The sequence below is a fragment of the Microcebus murinus genome, chromosome 19 (assembly GCF_040939455.1).
Source record: "Microcebus murinus isolate Inina chromosome 19, M.murinus_Inina_mat1.0, whole genome shotgun sequence".
In the NCBI taxonomy this organism is placed as follows: Eukaryota; Metazoa; Chordata; class Mammalia; order Primates; family Cheirogaleidae; genus Microcebus; species Microcebus murinus.
Window position 1 is genome coordinate 28,884,470 of NC_134122.1, and position 16,713 is coordinate 28,901,182.

Below are 16,713 nucleotides of genomic sequence, written 5' to 3' on the forward strand. Positions count from 1 at the left end.
GTGTTTTGAGAAGGTAATGAGCAAGTGTATCAAATGAAGCTGGTAGTTTAGTAAAATGAGGACTGGAGCAGAGGCCATTGTGTTGACCAAGTAGAAGTCATTGGTGACTAGATGAGCAGTTTCCCTTTTGCTGAAGGGCAAAAGCCTAAGTGTAGTTGGCTTAAGAAAAAATGAGGGAGCTGGGCGCTGTGACTCACGCCTGTAATCCTACCACTCTGAGTGGCCAAGGCAGGAGGATCACTCAAGGTCAGGAGTCCAAAACCAGCCTGAGCAAGAGCGAGACCCTGTCTCTACTAAAAAATAGAAAGAAATTAGCCGGACAATTAAAAGTATATAGAAAAAATTAGCCCGGCATGGTGGCGCATGCCTGTAGTCCCAGCTACTTGGGAGGCTGAGGCAGAAGGATTGCTTGAGCCCAGGAGTTTGAGGTTGCTGTGAGCAAGGCTGATGCCATGGCACTCTAGCCTGGGCAACAGAGTGAGACTCTGTCTCAAACAAAAAAAAAAAAAAAAAGAAGAAGAAGAAGAAATGAGGGTTATCAACCCTGGGAGGCAGGCAGGAAACTTTATAAAAATGAAAAAGAAGAAATGAGAGGAGTGGATTAGAAACAGCTAGTATACACAACTTATCTGAAGAGTTTTTTATTTTTGAGACTGAGTCTCACTTTGTTGCCCAGGCTAGAGTGAGTGCCGTGGCGTCAGCCTAGCTCACAGCAACCTCAAACTCCTGGGCTCCAGCGATCCTTCAGCCTCAGCCTCCCCGAGTAGCTGGGACTACAGACATGCACCACCATGCCCGGCTAATTTTTTCTATATATATTAGTTGGCCAATTGATTTCTTTCTATTTATAGTAGATACGGGGTCTCGCTCTTGCTCAGGCTGCTTTTGAACTCTTACATCTAGCAATCCACCTGCCTCGGCCTCCCAGAGTGCTAGGATTACAGGCGTGAGCCACTGCCACTGCGCCTAGCCAACAACTTATCTAAAGAGTTTTGACATAAAGAAGAACAACAAAGAAATGGAGTGATAGCTAGGGGAGGTGGTGAATATAATCAAAATCTTTTATTTTTCTTTATAAGACAATAAATAAAGCCTATTTCATATACTGATGGGAATAATCCAATGGAAAGAAAAAACAAGATGATGAGTTGGGACTCAGTGCACAGTGGCAAGTTAACCTTAGGTGGTAGCTAGATCAGTTTGTCCCCAGTAACAGGAGGGAGAGCAGAGCAAACAGGCCTGAGGCCTGTGGGGGATGGGGTTGGGCAGAAGGGAGCTTTTAGTGTCTTCTGATGGCTTCTGTTTTCTTTTCTTTTTTTGAGACTGAGTCTCACTCTGTTTCCCAGGCACTCTGTGGCGTCAGCCTAGCTCACAGCAACCTCAAATTCCTGGGCTCAAGCAATGTGCCACCATGCCTGGCTAATTTTTTCTATATATATTTTTACTTGGCCAATTAATTTCTTTCTATTTTTTTTTTTTTTTGAGACAGAGTCTCGCTTTGTTGCCCAGGCTAGAATGAGTGCTGTGGCGTCAGCCTAGCTCACAGCAACCTCAATCTCCTGGGCTCAAGCAATCCTCCTGCCTCAGCCTCCCAAGTAGCTGGGACTACAAGCATTCGCCACCATGCCCGGCTAATTTTTTTTGTATATATATTAGTTGGCCAATTAATTTATTTCTATTTTTTAGTAGAAACGGGGTCTTGCTCTTGCTCAGGCTGGTTTTGGACTCCTGACCTTGAGCGATCCTCCCGCCTCGGCCTGGCTTCTGTTTTCTTAATGAGATAGGAAGCAAGACAAAGAGCTGAGAGTGGGAATGGCACAGGAAGCATTGGGAGGATAGGAGAAAGGATTGAAAAATTGAATCCAGGGTTATGGGAGAGTGAATGGTCCAGAGAGATATTCAGATGCTGGGCAGCATTAAGGACCTGCTTGAGGTTCAAGGTCATCTATTTGAAATGAGACTGGTTGCCACGGTTGGGTGTTTTCTCCAGCCACATTCAGCTGCTTGGGACAGGCTGAGTGAGTTTACCAGGTGTGTGGTTTTGCTAGACAGTATAATAAAGGGAGGGAAGGGCAAGGGAGATGAAGGTGTATGTAGGGGAGTGCTTATGTTTGACCAGCCTTGCCAGGTCTGTGCAGCCCAGTTTAGAGGGAATCCTTGCACCCTTGGTATTTGCTCACCCTCAGCTGCCTCCAGCAAGAACCCCCTGCCTTTGCTTCCTCGGATATTGCCTCTTAGTAATTTTCTATGCAGTGATCTCCCCCTGCCCAATTCTGCTAGTTGGCTGTAAACCCCAGCTGTCTTTGCTATATTCTGAGTTGAGTCCAATCTCTCTTCTCTATTGCAGCACCTTGATGCCAACCCTGAATAAAGTCTGCCTTACTGTTTTAACAAGTGTCCAGTGAAGTTTTCTCTTTAACAGGGGTACTAGAAGAGGTGAACTGAGGAGGAGGAGCTGCAGTTATAGGTAAAGACAAAGTCCAGGGCAGAGCTGATGTGGTAACAGGGTAGGGTGGAGGGTGAGATTTATGGGGAAGCACAGTTAAGCGACAGACAGGCCAGAGTGTTGGAAGTCTCATCAGTGTGGACACCAAAAATTGTGACAGGCGTGTGGGCAGTTAGGTAGCAGAGATGACCACTGAAAATGCCTCAGATTAACTGCTCATGAGAGCTCTCTCCCTGGCAAAGCCACGTTTGGGCTGGTTTGAACCCCTTCCTCTGCTAGGGAAACATTACAGCCAAAGGAGGGTGGCAGGAAAGGCTGTTTTCATTTCCTGAGGCTCCAATGACACTGTGATCATGAAAAACTGCATAAATGACTGAAACTTGCCAACCCGTCAATTTCCTAACCTGAAAAATTGAGATAATAGCAGTACCTACCTCACAGAGCGGTTATGCATATTTAATGCAGGACTATAGGCAAGAATAATTTGGTGAACATTTAGGCATTGTTCTAAAGTGCCTAGTAGCTCGCTGAACTGTCACAGTAACCTTAGGAGGGAGATTCTAGTTTATCCCCACTTTACAGGCTGTGCTGCTGTTGAGGGGACCTGTGAAGGGTGAGGAGGGAGTCCCAACTTTCAAGTTGGGTTCACAAGTTCCTTGATTTCTGCTGGAGGTGAGAACACTGCGCCCAGAGGCATGAAAGCACCCGACGACGCAGATCGATCACGGCCTGAGCCTCGGGGGCTCCGGACCCGATCTTTGGCCAATGGCTCCCTCCGGTGGCGGAAGCGAGTAGCGCAGCCGGAGGGCAGGATCGGGCGCAAGGGGAGGGTCTCCGCGGGGATAAGGGACGAGGCCGAGACCCAGCGGACGTTCCCGGGTTGGAGGATCCGGGCTGGAGGCTGGAGAACCCCGGAAGGCGCCAACCTCTGTGGCTTGGAGTTCCCAGCTACGCACCTGGCCAGGTGTCCCGGCCCCGCCCACCCCCAGGCCGCCCTCCGCCGTCCTCGCACGCCCCTTTCAGGAGTGGGGTCCAGTCCGCGCGGCGGCGCGGGTTGGCATCAGAGTGATGGGGGCTGTAGGACCCGTGGCCACACCCTGCCGGGGACGCACGCCTGTGCAGCGAGCCGGGTGGCATCGCGGGCGCACGTGGGGTCGGGGGCGCGGGGCTGGGGGAGCGCCGAGGGGCGGGGCCTCCCGGGGCGCGCCCACGGGGCGGGGCCCGGCCGGGACCAATGGCGCGCGGGCGCTGGCGGGGCAGGCTCCGGGCCTGGCATCCCGGTAGCCTCCGCTGTCTTTTCCGGCCCCGGCGCGCCCTCCGCCCGAGGCGGACCCCTCCGGCTCGCGGGGATCGCCCCGGAGCGGCGGCGTCCTTCGGGTGGGTGAGTGGGCGCCCCGCGGCACCGGCCTGTGGGGTGCATCTGGTCGGGAAGGAGGAGATCTTGGCCCCCGCACCCTGCTGCGGGAGCAGTGGGCAGGAGCCGGCTCGCGGGAGGAGGACGCGGGGACCTTGTGTTGTGCGATGCGAGCTGGCCTGTGTTTCTGTTTTGGTGTCCGAGGGGTGTGTTTGGGCTGGTAGGGTTTGGGGGGGCGCCTCGTGTGGATGAGGAATCCGGGAGGCAAAGGAGGTGAGGAGGGGACTGGCGATGGCTTGAGGGAGAAGCTTGCCGGAGGGTGGGGCTTTGGAGGTTTTGGAAGTTTCTTGATGCCTGTAGGCAAGGTGACTGACTGCCTGGGGAGACGTGGGAGGGGAAGCGCAGGACTCAGGAAGAGGGGGCGAGGAAGGCTTTCTGCCGGTAACTTACTTCCCTTTTGGGGGGTTTGCTTCCTCTTGTACTGCTAGTTCAGGAGCAAGAGGCTGGAGAAGCCTGCGCTGCCAGAAGGTCTTTGCCTCTTTCCAGACCGCTGCCATCTGTAGTCTCAGGGACATGTGGGAAGGGGCGGACCTCAGGAGCTGGGAGGGCCCTGACACCCATGCAGAGGGGCTTTGAGTCCACCTTTGTGGGGCAGTGACTGGGACCATCTGCAGCCCCACAGACTTGAGTTTCTGGTAAGCAGCGTTTGTTCGAGTGTGTCCTTGCAGCTCTCCCTTTTGGGAAGGGTTCTGGGTGTTTGGGGGCTCTGTGGGGCTGCTTTCCATGCATCATAATCTCTCTTACAGGTTTCCTAACCCATCTGTGGCTTCCGCTGCCTGCGCTCAGCCATGGCCAGCGAGAGCTCGCCTCTGCTGGCCTACCGGCTCCTGGGGGAAGAGGGGGTTGCCTTCCCTGCCAATGGAGCTGGGGGTCCTGGAGGGGTGTCTGCGAGGAAGCTGTCCACCTTCCTGGGTGTGGTGGTGCCCACTGTCCTGTCCATGTTCAGTATAGTTGTCTTCCTGAGGATTGGTGAGTGGGTGGTCTAGGCACTTATTCAGGTGGGAAGTGGTGCGGAAGGAGTGGGACTGGGATGAGATTGGGGAGGGACCCGGATGAAGGGCTTTGGGGGGGGAGGGCTCCCTCTGGGCTCTTGCTCTTGTGTAGGTCTGCCTTGGAGCTCTACTGGCCAGTGGGGTGAGCATGGGGGGGGGTATAAGCCCCATGTGACCTGATTTGCCACTCCTGCCCTAGGATTCGTGGTGGGCCATGCTGGGCTGCTGCAGGCCTTGGCCATGCTGCTGGTTGCCTACTTCATCCTGGTGCTCACTGTCCTCTCTGTCTGTGCCATCGCCACCAATGGAGCCGTGCAGGGGGGTGGAGCCTACTGTATCCTCCAACATCAGTGGAATGGGGTCCGGGCTGTTCTGTCGGGGAGGGTGTGGATGGAGTGGTACTGGCTTCAGCCAGTACCCTCCATCTGCTCCGGGGCAGGGCAAGTTTTAATGAATGTCTGGTAGGTAAGCTGGTATGGTGAAGGGGACCAAGACTGCCCTACGTGTTACTGCCACTTTCTAGTCACCCAACAATTTTGTTGATTAGCTAGTGATCATTTTAAAGGTGAGGAAACTGGAGCTCCTAGAGTACCAGTGACGTGGCTAGGGGCTGGCTGCACTGGTGGGTGCATTGCCTCAGGGAGTGCAGGGAGACAGGCCCGGAGGCCATGTGTGCAGTGCTCTGTGCTGTGGCCCCTTCCTTGTGTCTCTTTCAGTTTTCTTTCCCTTAACACTCACCCCTGCTTCTGCTTTTAGTTATGATCAGCCGGACCCTGGGGCCCGAGGTCGGGGGCAGCATTGGCCTCATGTTCTACCTGGCGAATGTCTGTGGCTGTGCCGTCTCCCTGCTGGGGCTCGTGGAGGCCGTGCTTGATGTCTTTGGGGCTGGTCTGTGCTCTCTCCACCCAGTCTGGGTAGCTCTGCAGGTCTGGGATTGTGGGATTGTGAAGGAGAAAGTCCCATGCAGCAGAGGGGCAAAGCAAGCCACTACCTGGGCTTTCTTGAGCTCCTGCCATGTGGCCAGCCTCCTACAGGAGATGGAGGCAGCCCCGAGGTTGGCCCTGCCCACAGGGAGCTTTTGTTTAGTTGGGGAGACCACCAGGGAGAGCTAAGATGCTGGGGTAGAGTTGAGGGAAAGGGGAGATGGCCTCTCTGACAGCAGGTGGGTAGAGGGGGGTCTCATCCTGCTTTGGGTCATGGTTGGGGCTGGGTACGTCCTTAGGCTTTCTAATTCTGTTCTTGCCTCTCCAGATGCCACAGGGCCCAGTGGGCTCCGGGTCCTGCCCCAGGGCTATGGCTGGAGCCTGCTCTACGGTTCCCTGTTGCTGGGCCTCGTAGGTGGGGTCTGCACGCTGGGAGCTGGCCTCTACGCCCGGGCCTCCTTCCTTACATTCCTGCTGGTTTCCGGCTCCCTGGCCTCAGTGCTGATCAGCTTTGTGGCTGTGGGGCCCAGGGAGATCCCCCTGCCTCCTCGGCCTGGCCCCAATGGCTCCTCCCTGACGCCGGGGTTTGGCCACTTCACTGGCTTCAACAGCAGCACCCTGAAGGACAACCTCGGTGGTGAGCTGGGCGCTGCGGTGTCATTGTTCTTGGGAAGAGGGGTGGGCATGAGTGAGGGCTGGGCCCTTAGAATCCCTGGATGAGAACAGGTGTCAGAGGGAAGCTGGGGGCAGGTGTCCAGACCTCAGAGCAGTGCAGTTTGATTTAAATCTGCCCAGCTCTCATTTGTCCAGTGAGGCACAAAAGAGCCCCCAAGCCAGTCCCTGCCTTAGAGGAAGTTGAGTTCTAGCTGGGGAGAATTCAGAAAACAAATAGCACAGTAAGACTGAGTGTGAATCAAGTGGACAAGCATCGCCCTGGGGCCCAGAGTAGGGGGCCTGACTGTGGCTGCGGAGGGGAGGGCAGGAGCTGACGGGCTGGAAGTGGCCTGAGACAGCGGGGGATGCAGGTAGCAGGAGGGCAGGCATCTCAGGAAAGAGCATGCAAGAAGGCCTGAAGGGAAGGACAGAAAGGGGAGATGAGTCTGGCCAACCCAGAGCCAGTGTGGAGCCAGGCTGGGGTCTGGTGACGTGGCGGAGGGAGGCATGGGGTGGGGTGAGGGAGGAGAATGTGAGGAGAGGGTGGCAGCACCAAGAGGCCTGGAGCCCTAAGAGAGATGCTGACATCCTCTACTTTCTGGGGACAATCTCCCTCAGCTGGCTACGCTGAGGACTACACCACGGGGGCCATGATGACCTTTGCCAGCGTCTTTGCCGTCCTCTTTAATGGCTGCACAGGCATCATGGCCGGGGCCAACATGTCAGGTGAGCTTCCCCCCTTGCCACCTCTGGGGGTGTGGGGCTGCCACCCAGATGGACCTAGGGCACCGGCGGGAGGGCTGACCTCTCTCTCTCTGCTCTCCTCCCTCCAGGGGAGCTGAAGGACCCCAGTCGGGCAATTCCCCTGGGGACGATTGTCGCTGTCGCCTACACCTTCTTCATCTACATCCTGCTTTTCTTCCTCTCCAGCTTCACCTGTGACAGGTACCTAGAGAGGATGGGGTGAGGTGTTGCAACAGGGTGTGCACCTGGGCCACCAATGGCAGCACAGACTGGGAGCAGATACCCACGTTGTTGGGGTGGAGGGGGAGAGATGGAGTTCCTGCCACTGATGGGGAGGGCTGGCTGTGTGGGGACGGCACCTGGTGGCCAGTGGATGCCATGGACCTGGTGCTGTTGGAGGCACTTAGTTTGGGGGTGGAGGTGGGGACTGCCTTTCTAGTCAATTTGCATTTCCACAAATATTTGGCCTCTCATGCATGTACTACTGGGAACGATCACTGGGTAATTAACTCGAAGGCAGCCCAAAGGTAACCAATGAATACCCAGTGTATCCCTTTAGCATATTTGCTGTGTTATTTCAATTCTTGAGATGGGGGCTGGCTCAGTTGCGAGTACCCAGCTCCTAACCACACAGTGTCTCGAGCACTTCTCTCACAAGGGCCCTGCAATGGATGGTTATCTGTGTCCACCCCCTTCCCTTCCTCCTAGGACCCTGCTGCAGCAAGACTATGGGTTCTTCCGTGCCATCAGCCTGTGGCCACCATTGGTGTTGATTGGCATCTATGCCACGTCGCTCTCAGCATCCATGAGCTCACTCATAGGTGCCTCTCGAATCCTCCATGCCCTGGCCCGAGATGACCTCTTCGGTGTGTTCTCCTCTGCTTCCTTGCTGGCTTTAAACATGCCCTCCTGTGTCTGTCTCAGTCCCGCTTGGTCCAGGCTGATATATCCACCGTGATTCTGTTTTTATAGGAGTGATCTTGGCACCAGCCAAAGTTGTGTCCCAAGGGGGAAACCCCTGGGGGGCTGTACTGTATTCCTGGGGCCTAGTGCAGGTGAGTCTTAATCTTTAAAGGGCCCTTCTCCTCACCCCACCAGCTGGCAGGATAGGGATGGGGGTTTTAGACATGAGCTGGGAGATGTGTATGGAAAAGCAGATGTGTTGGCACTTTGTGGGGGTGCACTGCTACTTTGGATCAATGCCTACCTCCTGATCCCTGCCCAGCTGGTGCTCCTTGCTGGGAAGCTGAACACACTGGCTGCTGTGGTCACCGTCTTCTACTTGGTGGCCTATGCTGCAGTGGACCTGTCCTGCCTGAGCCTGGAGTGGGCCTCAGCCCCCAACTTCCGGTGAGCGACTAAGAGGCCTGTGTCCCCAGAAAGAAGGAGGGAGGAATGGGAAGGACTTGCAGCCAGGGACTGGGGCTGGGGCTGGGGCTGGGGCTGGGGCTGGGAGCAACCAGCCAGGTACTTGGGGCAGACCCTGAGTTCCCTTCCTTCTGCCCTCCACCTACCTAGCCCCACCTTCAGCCTGTTCTCCTGGCATACCTGCCTGCTGGGCGTGGCCTCCTGTCTGCTCATGATGTTTCTCATCAGCCCCGGGGCCGCCGGCGGCTCCCTGCTCCTCATGGGTCTGCTTTCTGCCCTGCTCACGGCTCGTGGGGGCCCCAGCAGCTGGGGCTATGTCAGCCAGGCCTTGCTTTTCCACCAGGTTGGGGGAGCTCCAAGGGTGGTGGGGAGTGGGGAGGCAGTCTGGGAAAGCCCCCTGCCCAGGGTACCCCATCTTCCTTGGCTGGAGTTGGTGTTCCTGTCCGAGAGGTGTTGTCCATTGGGGCCCCTCCTCCCCACCATCTCCTCCCTGTCCCCAGGTGCGTAAGTACCTGCTCCGGCTGGATGTCCGGAAGGATCACGTGAAGTTCTGGCGGCCCCAGCTGCTGCTCCTGGTGGGGAACCCCCGGGGTGCCCTGCCTCTGCTGAGGTTGGCCAACCAGCTCAAGAAGGGGGGGCTGTACGTGCTGGGCCATGTCACGCTGGGAGACCTCGGTGCGTCACTCTCCTTCTGGCTCCCATCTGTCCTCTCCCCTTTCCTCCCAGAGCCCAGTGACCCTCCAACCAGCCCCAGCCCTGCCCTGGCCCATTTGGGGTTTGGACTCTAGGACAGAGTGAGTGAGTTTGGCCAACTTTGGCTGCCTTCCTTTCTGTCCCTTCTCCGCAGACTCCCTGCCCTCAGACCCTGTGCAGCCGCAGTACGGGGCGTGGCTAAGCCTGGTGGACCGGGCCCAGGTGAAGGCCTTTGTAGACCTGACTCTCTCGCCCTCTGTTCGGCAGGGAGCTCAGCATCTGCTGCGAATCTCAGGCCTGGGTGAGCCACTCCCCTCCTCTGAAGAGTAAACCACAGACTGCAAATTGCAAAAGGCCCTCAATCTAGTGCAAATAAGACCGGAGTGGAGTGCAGATAAGACCGTGCTCAAAGATAACAGTGCTCAAAGATAACAGCCACAGACAAGGTCTAATAGGATAAGCTAAGGACTAGCAGTGGGGTGACACTGTTGCGGTTTTTGTTTTCTTCTTGTTTTTTTCTGAGCCAGAGGTTGGGGCATAGGCCCTGAAGAGCATATTTCTGGCGACAGTGGGAGCATTATTTGAGTCTCGGGCTGTCCCATCAAATCCGATGGTTTCTAACCACCAGAGTTCAGAGAAAGAGACCACTGTGCACTGATGTGGCCAGTAAAGGTTCTGTGGAGAAATGGCAATTCGGCATGGCTGTGAGGGGGCTGAGGAGTAGTGAGTGTGATGTGGCGCCCAAGACCATGAAGATGCCAGAGGGCGTGTGGAAGGCGTGGAGGGTTCCAGCTCTTAGCGCTGAGGCCTCCAGGCTCCTCCAAATCCATGTTCAGCTTCCCCCTCCTCCCCTAATCCCAGGACAGCGACTGTCACCTAAGTGCATGCCATGCCTCCTTCTCCACTTAGAGCTGGCTAAAGGTCAACAGTGTTGAACATTGCTCTGTTCACTGTAAATCAGTAAATCAGATCCCTGGAAAATGCTTAGGAGGGGTTGTGACTAGTTTAATTTGCAAGATCAGCTGGAGTCACACCTGTGGAGATGTTTGGGGGTGTCATCAAGCATTATTAGCCTAGAGCATCTGAGAGCCTGATTTTCCCACCAGCCCCACTTCTTTGTGCAAACAGACCACTATGGTCATGAAACTTATCCTGTGGTAGATAATTCCAGTAAGAGGGAAAGCATTTATTTTAGGTGGTAAATTCTCCTGATACATAGAGATTGATTTACAGGTAGATTTTTCAGCACTCTGTCTGTTTACTGAGAAGGAGTCTTAGGGGAGGTCTCCAAGTCTCCCTGTAAACTCAGCCTGGTTAAAGGGCAGGATGATCTGATTCCACATTGGTTGCCCGAAAATTAAAAATCAGGAGCCGTCAGCAGGGACTTGGGACACTGTGGTTGGCATATGCCCAGCTCAGGCCTCATGCTGGGCGAGGGCAGGCTGTAGTCACCTATTGCCCCAGTACTGGCCAGCCATGAGCCTTTGGGCCAGTGACTTCACCGCTTGGTGCCTCAGGTTCCTTATCTGGGAAAGGGGGAGAATAAATATTAATAGTACCTACCTCATAGCGTTGCTTCAAGGTTCAAAAAGTTCAAATACAAAGTGCTTTCTATAGAGGACATAGCCCCTGAGAAGCGTGCGGATGTGAGCTGGGGACCATGCCATTGACCACCATTACTAGGGCTTTGCAGTAGTGTCACCGAAACACACTGTGCAGCCTCCATCCATTTTCTCATCTTCCCCCAGCAGGGTCTGGGGTGCTGTTACCCTGGGGATTGACCATGAGCTTGACTGATCAGTGTGTCTGGTTTGCTCGAAGGAGTCAGACTCCTATCTTGAAAACGGTGTGCTGCTTAAAGCTGGGAGTGAATAGCAGCCTACCCTCCACGGCTGGGCAGTGCTTATTATTTATAAGAATCCTAAGGTGAACTCTGCCTATTTAAGTGCAGATTAGTCATGGCGATAATCAAATAAATGCATGTGAAAGTGGTTAGGAAAACTAAAAGTCATTATGCAAATGTGTATAATGTTGCCATAAGAGCCTGAGCACAGTGGGCATGTCATACCTTATGGCTGACACACATTGCTGTCAGTGTGTACGAGTGGGCGCATGTTAGCGTTCTGTAAACTCCATCTGTGAGCCTGATTTCCTGTCTGTTTCTTTCTACCACCCCCTCTCTGCTCCCAGGTGGCATGAAGCCCAACACGCTGGTTCTGGGTTTCTACGATGACACGCCACCACAGGACCATTTCCTGGCAGATCCAGCTTTCTCTGAGCCAGTGGACAGCACCAGGGAGGGCATGTCCCCAGCCTTGAGCACCCTGTTCCCTCCACCTCGGGCTCCTGGGAGTCCCCGGGCGCTCAGTCCTCAGGACTATGTGGCCACTGTGGCAGATGCCCTCAAGATGAACAAGAATGTGGTTCTGGCCCGAGCCTGCGGGGACTTGCCCCCTGAGCGGCTGAGCCGGGGGTCTGGGGGGACCTCTCAGTTGCATCACGTGGATGTGTGGCCTCTCAACCTGCTTCGGCCCCGGGGTGGGCCCGGCTACGTGGACGTCTGTGGCCTCTTCTTGCTGCAGATGGCGACCATCTTGGGCATGGTGCCTGCTTGGCACAGTGCCCGGCTCCGGATCTTCCTGTGCCTGGGGCCTCAGGAGGCCCCTGGGGCGGCCGAGGGGCGACTCCGGGCACTGCTGAGCCAACTGAGGATCCGGGCAGAGGTGCAGGAGGTGGTGTGGGGCGAGGGGGCCAGGGCTGGGGCCGCAGAGGAGGAGGAGGAAGGGGACTTTGTGAACAGTGGGTTGGGAGACACCGAGGCAGAGGCCCTGGCACGCAGCGCCAACGCCCTTGTTCGGGCCCAGCAGGGGCGCGGCACAGGAGGAGGGCCTGGTGGGCCTGAGGCTGGCAGGGATGACGTGGGGCCTGCCACGGCCCTCACCTTCCTATACTTGCCTCGGCCGCCTGCGGATCCTGCCCGCTACCCCCACTACCTGGCACTGCTGGAGACTCTGAGCCATGACCTGGGCCCCACGCTGCTCATCCACGGTGTGACCCCTGTCACCTGCACTGATATCTGAGGCCCCTTCCTCCAGGGGTAGGTAGAGGGCCCAGGTCCTTGGCCCATCCGGATTCGTGGAGGAGGACGAGGAAGAGGAGCAGGAAGGAAGCACCGCCTCCTGCTGGCTCTGCCCTTGGGACGGGAGCCCCGCGGGGTTTTTTTTTAAGGGAATCCTGGGCTCGGGCCTCTCCTTTGGTAGAGGGACCTGGTGCACTAATGTGGGGTGCTGTCCCCACCGAACAGGGGAAAGAGTCCGCAGCCTCCCGGGCTGGCTTCCCTTCACTGGTGCCTTGGCGCGAGGGGCTGGGTCTCCTCCGCGACTCTAGGCTACCTCAGTCTCCCATCCTCGCCAGACTCACCGGCCCACGCGGCGTGGCGAAGTTTGTTCTGTATTATTTTTCTAACTCTGCTGACCATGAATAAAAGACCAAAAGACTATGGGCTGCCTAACTTTGCTGGCGGGTAGGTGAGAGGGAGGCGGGTGGGGACCTAGGCTCCGCGGTGAGGCTGCCACGTGCAGGGCGGGCGCGGCAGGGGAGCCGGGGGACTGGGAGGCGGCCTGGCTTGCGCCTGGGTCGCGAGCCCGCAGCCCCCGGCCCGTCCCCCTCGGAGCGTCCTCCCCTCTCGCAGGAGGGGGCCAACTCGGGGAGGGACGGCAGTTTAGGGCCAAGGGGGCCACGTGACCCTCCCCCAGGAATGCGGTGACGTCACCGGGGGCGTGGCCGTCCCCAAAATTGGGGAGGAAGGGAAAAAAAGCCAGAAAAAGTTTCTTTCCTGGAGTACCAAACGAGGTGTGGGACAGCAGAAGGGGTGCAGGCCAGAGGCCCAGGCTTCCGTGGGGCTGTCTGGAGTTCTCCGTTCCTGGCCATGTCGGGGCCCACCTGGCTTCCCCCGAAGCAGCCGGAGCCCGCCAGAGTCCCTCAGGGGAGAGCACTTCCCCGAGGCACCCCGGGGCCGCCACCAGTCCCGGGAGCCGGTAAGGCAGCCCCCTGGGGCTCGGGAACCGCCAGGCGCTCACCTCTGCCCTCCAGCTGCCGCCTCTCGCCCAAGCTGGGGGACCAGCTGCAGGAGCCCTCCTGCGGCCCCCACTGCCTCCTGCCATGCGGGACCCCGGGTTTGTGGGGAGGCTGGAGGGGCCAGGAGAGCATCACGCAACCTCATCTCGCTGCCCCCACCCCATCTTGGTTTCTCTCTCTCACCCCAGCACTGCAGCCCCACCCCAGGGTCAATTTTTGCTCCCTCCCACCTGAGCAGTGTTACCAGGCCCCAGGGGTGCCAGAGGATCGGGGGCCCACCTGGGTGGGGTCCCATGGAGCACCCCAGCGCTCGCAGGTGAGAGCTGGGATTGCCAGGTGGGGTGTGTGGGGCCCCCTAGAGCAGAATATGAGGGGGGGGCACCTGGGCAGGAGAGGAGACACAGTGATTTGCATCTTCCCTGCTCTGGCTCCATCCCCAGGGGCTCCCCCCAGAGAGGGGGGGCCTGCGCCCAGGAAGTCTGGATGCTGAGATAGACTTGCTGACCAGCATGCTGGCTGAGCTGAACGGAGGTCGTGGTCATGCTGCTCGGAGACCAGACCGACAGGTGACTCCCCTTACTGACCTCGATCCCCTCCCCAGCCTGCTCCCTCCTCTGGATTTTGGGTCCCAGGCCACCCTCACCTCCACCTCCCTGCATGTGAATGGTGTACATCCTGGCATGGAGGAAGCGTGGGCAGCAAGAGCTTACTGGAGTATGGGACCTTGTCAAAAGTCTGTGCTTGCCTGGGAGCCACACGTGGGTCACTTCTAGGAACACAGGTCCTGGAATGGCCATGATCACAGCTTCTGGCCTGCGTTTCTTCCCAGGCTTATGAACCCCCTCAGCCTCCTGCTTACCGCATGGGCTCCCTGAAGCCGAACGGAGGGGGTGCTCCACCCCAACCGCTGCCAGCATCCCCCTATGGGGGCCCCACTCCAGCCTCCTATGCTACTGCCAGCACCCCGGCTGGCCCAGCCTTCCCTGTGCAAGTGAAAGTGGCACAACCAGTGAGAGGCTGCGGCCCACCCAGGCGGGGGGCCTCTCAGGCTTCTGGGCCCCTCCCGGGCCCCCACTTTCCTCTGCCAGGCCGAGGTGAAGTCTGGGGGGCTGCCTATAGGAGCCAACGAGAGCCAGGGCCAGGGGCTAAAGAGGAGGCAGCTGGGGTCTGTGGCCCTGCAGGAGGAGGAAGAGGAGGTGGGCACGGGTCCCAGGTAAGCCCTGGAGTACAGGGACTTTTGGTCCTCACATTCAACTGGACATTGAATGGGTGGGGTGGGGGTGTGGTTTAGGAGGCTGGTTTTGGAGCAGAGTCAGAGGTTGGGTGTGGAGCAGGTCAGGAAACACAGATGGGAGGGGTCTTGAGATGATGCCTGCTGGGCCCTGGGCTGAGCTGTTCACAGATGAGCTTTCTGGGTTGAATTGCCTGGTCACTCTCAGGGATTTTTACAGCATCAGGAGCCAGAAGTGGGACCGACTCTCTGATTACCACCTTCCAGGTCCCCCTGAGCCAGCCTCCCGAGGAGGAGCTGGAGAGGCTGACCAAGAAGCTGGTGCATGACATGAACCACCCACCCAGTGGGGAGTACTTTGGTGAGCCAACTCTGTGGGCAGGGTGGGAGTCAGCAGGACAGCAGGTCCGGCTTCCTGGGTCTGTGCAGATTGATCCTGTTCCTCCTTGTCCTCAGGCCGGTGTGGTGGCTGCGGAGAAGATGTAGTCGGAGATGGGGCTGGCGTTGTGGCCCTTGACCGTGTCTTCCATGTTGGGTGCTTTGTGTGTTCTACGTGCCGGGCCCAGCTTCGGGGCCAGCATTTCTACGCTGTGGAGAGGAGGGCATATTGTGAGAGCTGCTACGTGGTGAGTGTTTGTGGCCGGAGGCTGGAGTCAGCAGCAGGTAGCAGGGGGCTTCCTTCCATCCAAGGTGGGAATTAGGTGTCCAAGCCTAAAAGAGGTACAGGGCTCAAAGCTGGGTTACTCAAACTAATGTATAAGAAGGGAGAAATTTACCAAGTAGTTCAAAACTGGCTGCTGGAGGGGAGGGATACAGTCTCTTACAAGTGTGAGGCATCTTAGAGTTAAAGGAATGCATTAAATTCCCACAATACCCCTGAAGCTCAGAGGTTAAATACATTATGGAGGAAGCTGCAGTGCTGGGACCTGAAGTCAGATTTGCTCAAGTCTATCTTTCACTGAATCGCATGCAGTGATAAATAGATGGGTGGGCCAGCAGGGTGCCTGCTGGACTGTGTGGCTCCCTCTCCCTGCCTTCCTGCCCTCCTTCCTAACAGGCTACCCTGGAGAAATGTGCCATGTGCTCCCAACCCATCTTGGACCGGATCCTACGGGCTATGGGGAAGGCCTACCACCCTGGCTGCTTCACCTGCGTGGTGTGTCACCGCGGCCTTGACGGCATCCCCTTCACAGTAGATGCCACCAGCCAGATCCACTGCATTGAGGACTTCCACAGGTCAGGCCTGGCCCCCGTCAAGATGTCTGACCTTTCCTATCTCTCTCATCCCTCCTTCATGCCCCAGGACTGTCCCCTCCTGTTTCCAACCCCTTGTTCTCCTTCATTCTGTTTGACATCATCCTTTTCCCAAGACCCAAGACCGTACATCTGGCCTCTTCCATTCCCTCTTGCCTCCCACCTTCTCTGGGATCCATTTTTGGTCCCTTGATAGCCTCTTTGGTTCCCTTCCACCCCAGGAAGTTTGCTCCACGATGCTCAGTGTGCGGTGGGGCCATCATGCCTGAGCCAGGTCAGGAGGAGACCGTGAGAATTGTTGCTCTGGATCGCAGTTTTCACATTGGCTGTTACAAGTGTGAGGTCAGAGGACCTGGGCAAGACCAAGAGGCTTGCAGTGTCTGGGGTGCTGGGTAGAACAGGAGGGAGGAGGAACCCTGGGGTCTGGGGCTAATGAAAAGATGTTGCTTCTTTCCCAACAGGAGTGTGGGCTGCTGCTCTCCTCCGAGGGTGAGTGTCAGGGCTGCTACCCACTGGATGGGCACATCTTGTGCAAGGCCTGCAGTGCCTGGCGCATCCAGGAGCTCTCAGCCACTGTCACCACTGACTGTTGAGTCTTCCTAGAAGCACTTGCTGCATTCTCAGTTCCCATCGATCACCCTCCCTGACATCTACCTTTACAACTTTGTCACCAAATGCTGTCTCCTCTTTCTCCAACCATGAAATAATAATTCCTTAAGAGTTTACAGAACACTTTCAAGTCTCTTGTCTCATCTGATTCTCATAGTAGCTTAATAAAAGCAAAATTGTTATTGTCTCCATTTTCACATGTGAGAATGCCAGAGCTGAGAAGTGACTTACCCAGATTGCATGGTTCTCGAGTGCCAGAACCAAGATCAGAACCTGGAACCGGGGTGTTGGCTCTGGTGCAGTTTTCT

General features: G+C 56.8%; 2 protein-coding genes across 5 annotated transcripts; both read left to right on the top strand.

Moving 5' to 3' along the window:
- Nucleotides 1-3,699: 3,699 nt before the first annotated feature.
- Nucleotides 3,700-12,731, top strand: SLC12A9 (solute carrier family 12 member 9). 4 transcript variants are annotated; one of them, XM_012759124.2, is made up of 15 exons: nucleotides 3,741-3,823; nucleotides 4,289-4,495; nucleotides 4,607-4,829; nucleotides 5,052-5,186; nucleotides 5,609-5,740; nucleotides 6,104-6,412; nucleotides 7,048-7,155; nucleotides 7,263-7,374; nucleotides 7,882-8,039; nucleotides 8,146-8,228; nucleotides 8,399-8,523; nucleotides 8,692-8,884; nucleotides 9,042-9,216; nucleotides 9,389-9,535; nucleotides 11,425-12,731. In XM_012759124.2, the coding sequence occupies exons 3-15, from the start codon at nucleotides 4,649-4,651 to the stop codon at nucleotides 12,312-12,314; spliced, it is 2,748 nt and encodes a 915-aa protein (XP_012614578.1). In that variant the 5' UTR covers nucleotides 3,741-3,823; nucleotides 4,289-4,495; nucleotides 4,607-4,648; the 3' UTR covers nucleotides 12,315-12,731. The 4 variants fall into 4 exon arrangements, with proteins under 4 accessions (XP_012614584.1, XP_012614578.1, XP_012614579.1 ...); XM_012759125.2 differs by having other exon boundaries at nucleotides 3,746-3,823; nucleotides 4,294-4,495; XM_012759123.3 differs by having other exon boundaries at nucleotides 3,748-3,827.
- Nucleotides 12,732-13,042: 311 nt separating this feature from the next.
- Nucleotides 13,043-16,528, top strand: TRIP6 (thyroid hormone receptor interactor 6). Its single transcript, XM_012759145.3, has 9 exons — nucleotides 13,043-13,271; nucleotides 13,500-13,627; nucleotides 13,752-13,877; nucleotides 14,141-14,524; nucleotides 14,810-14,903; nucleotides 14,999-15,168; nucleotides 15,600-15,778; nucleotides 16,018-16,138; nucleotides 16,258-16,528. Exons 1-9 carry the CDS (start codon nucleotides 13,163-13,165, stop codon nucleotides 16,387-16,389), a joined length of 1,443 nt encoding a protein of 480 aa, XP_012614599.1. The 5' UTR covers nucleotides 13,043-13,162; the 3' UTR covers nucleotides 16,390-16,528.
- Nucleotides 16,529-16,713: the final 185 nt, after the last annotated feature.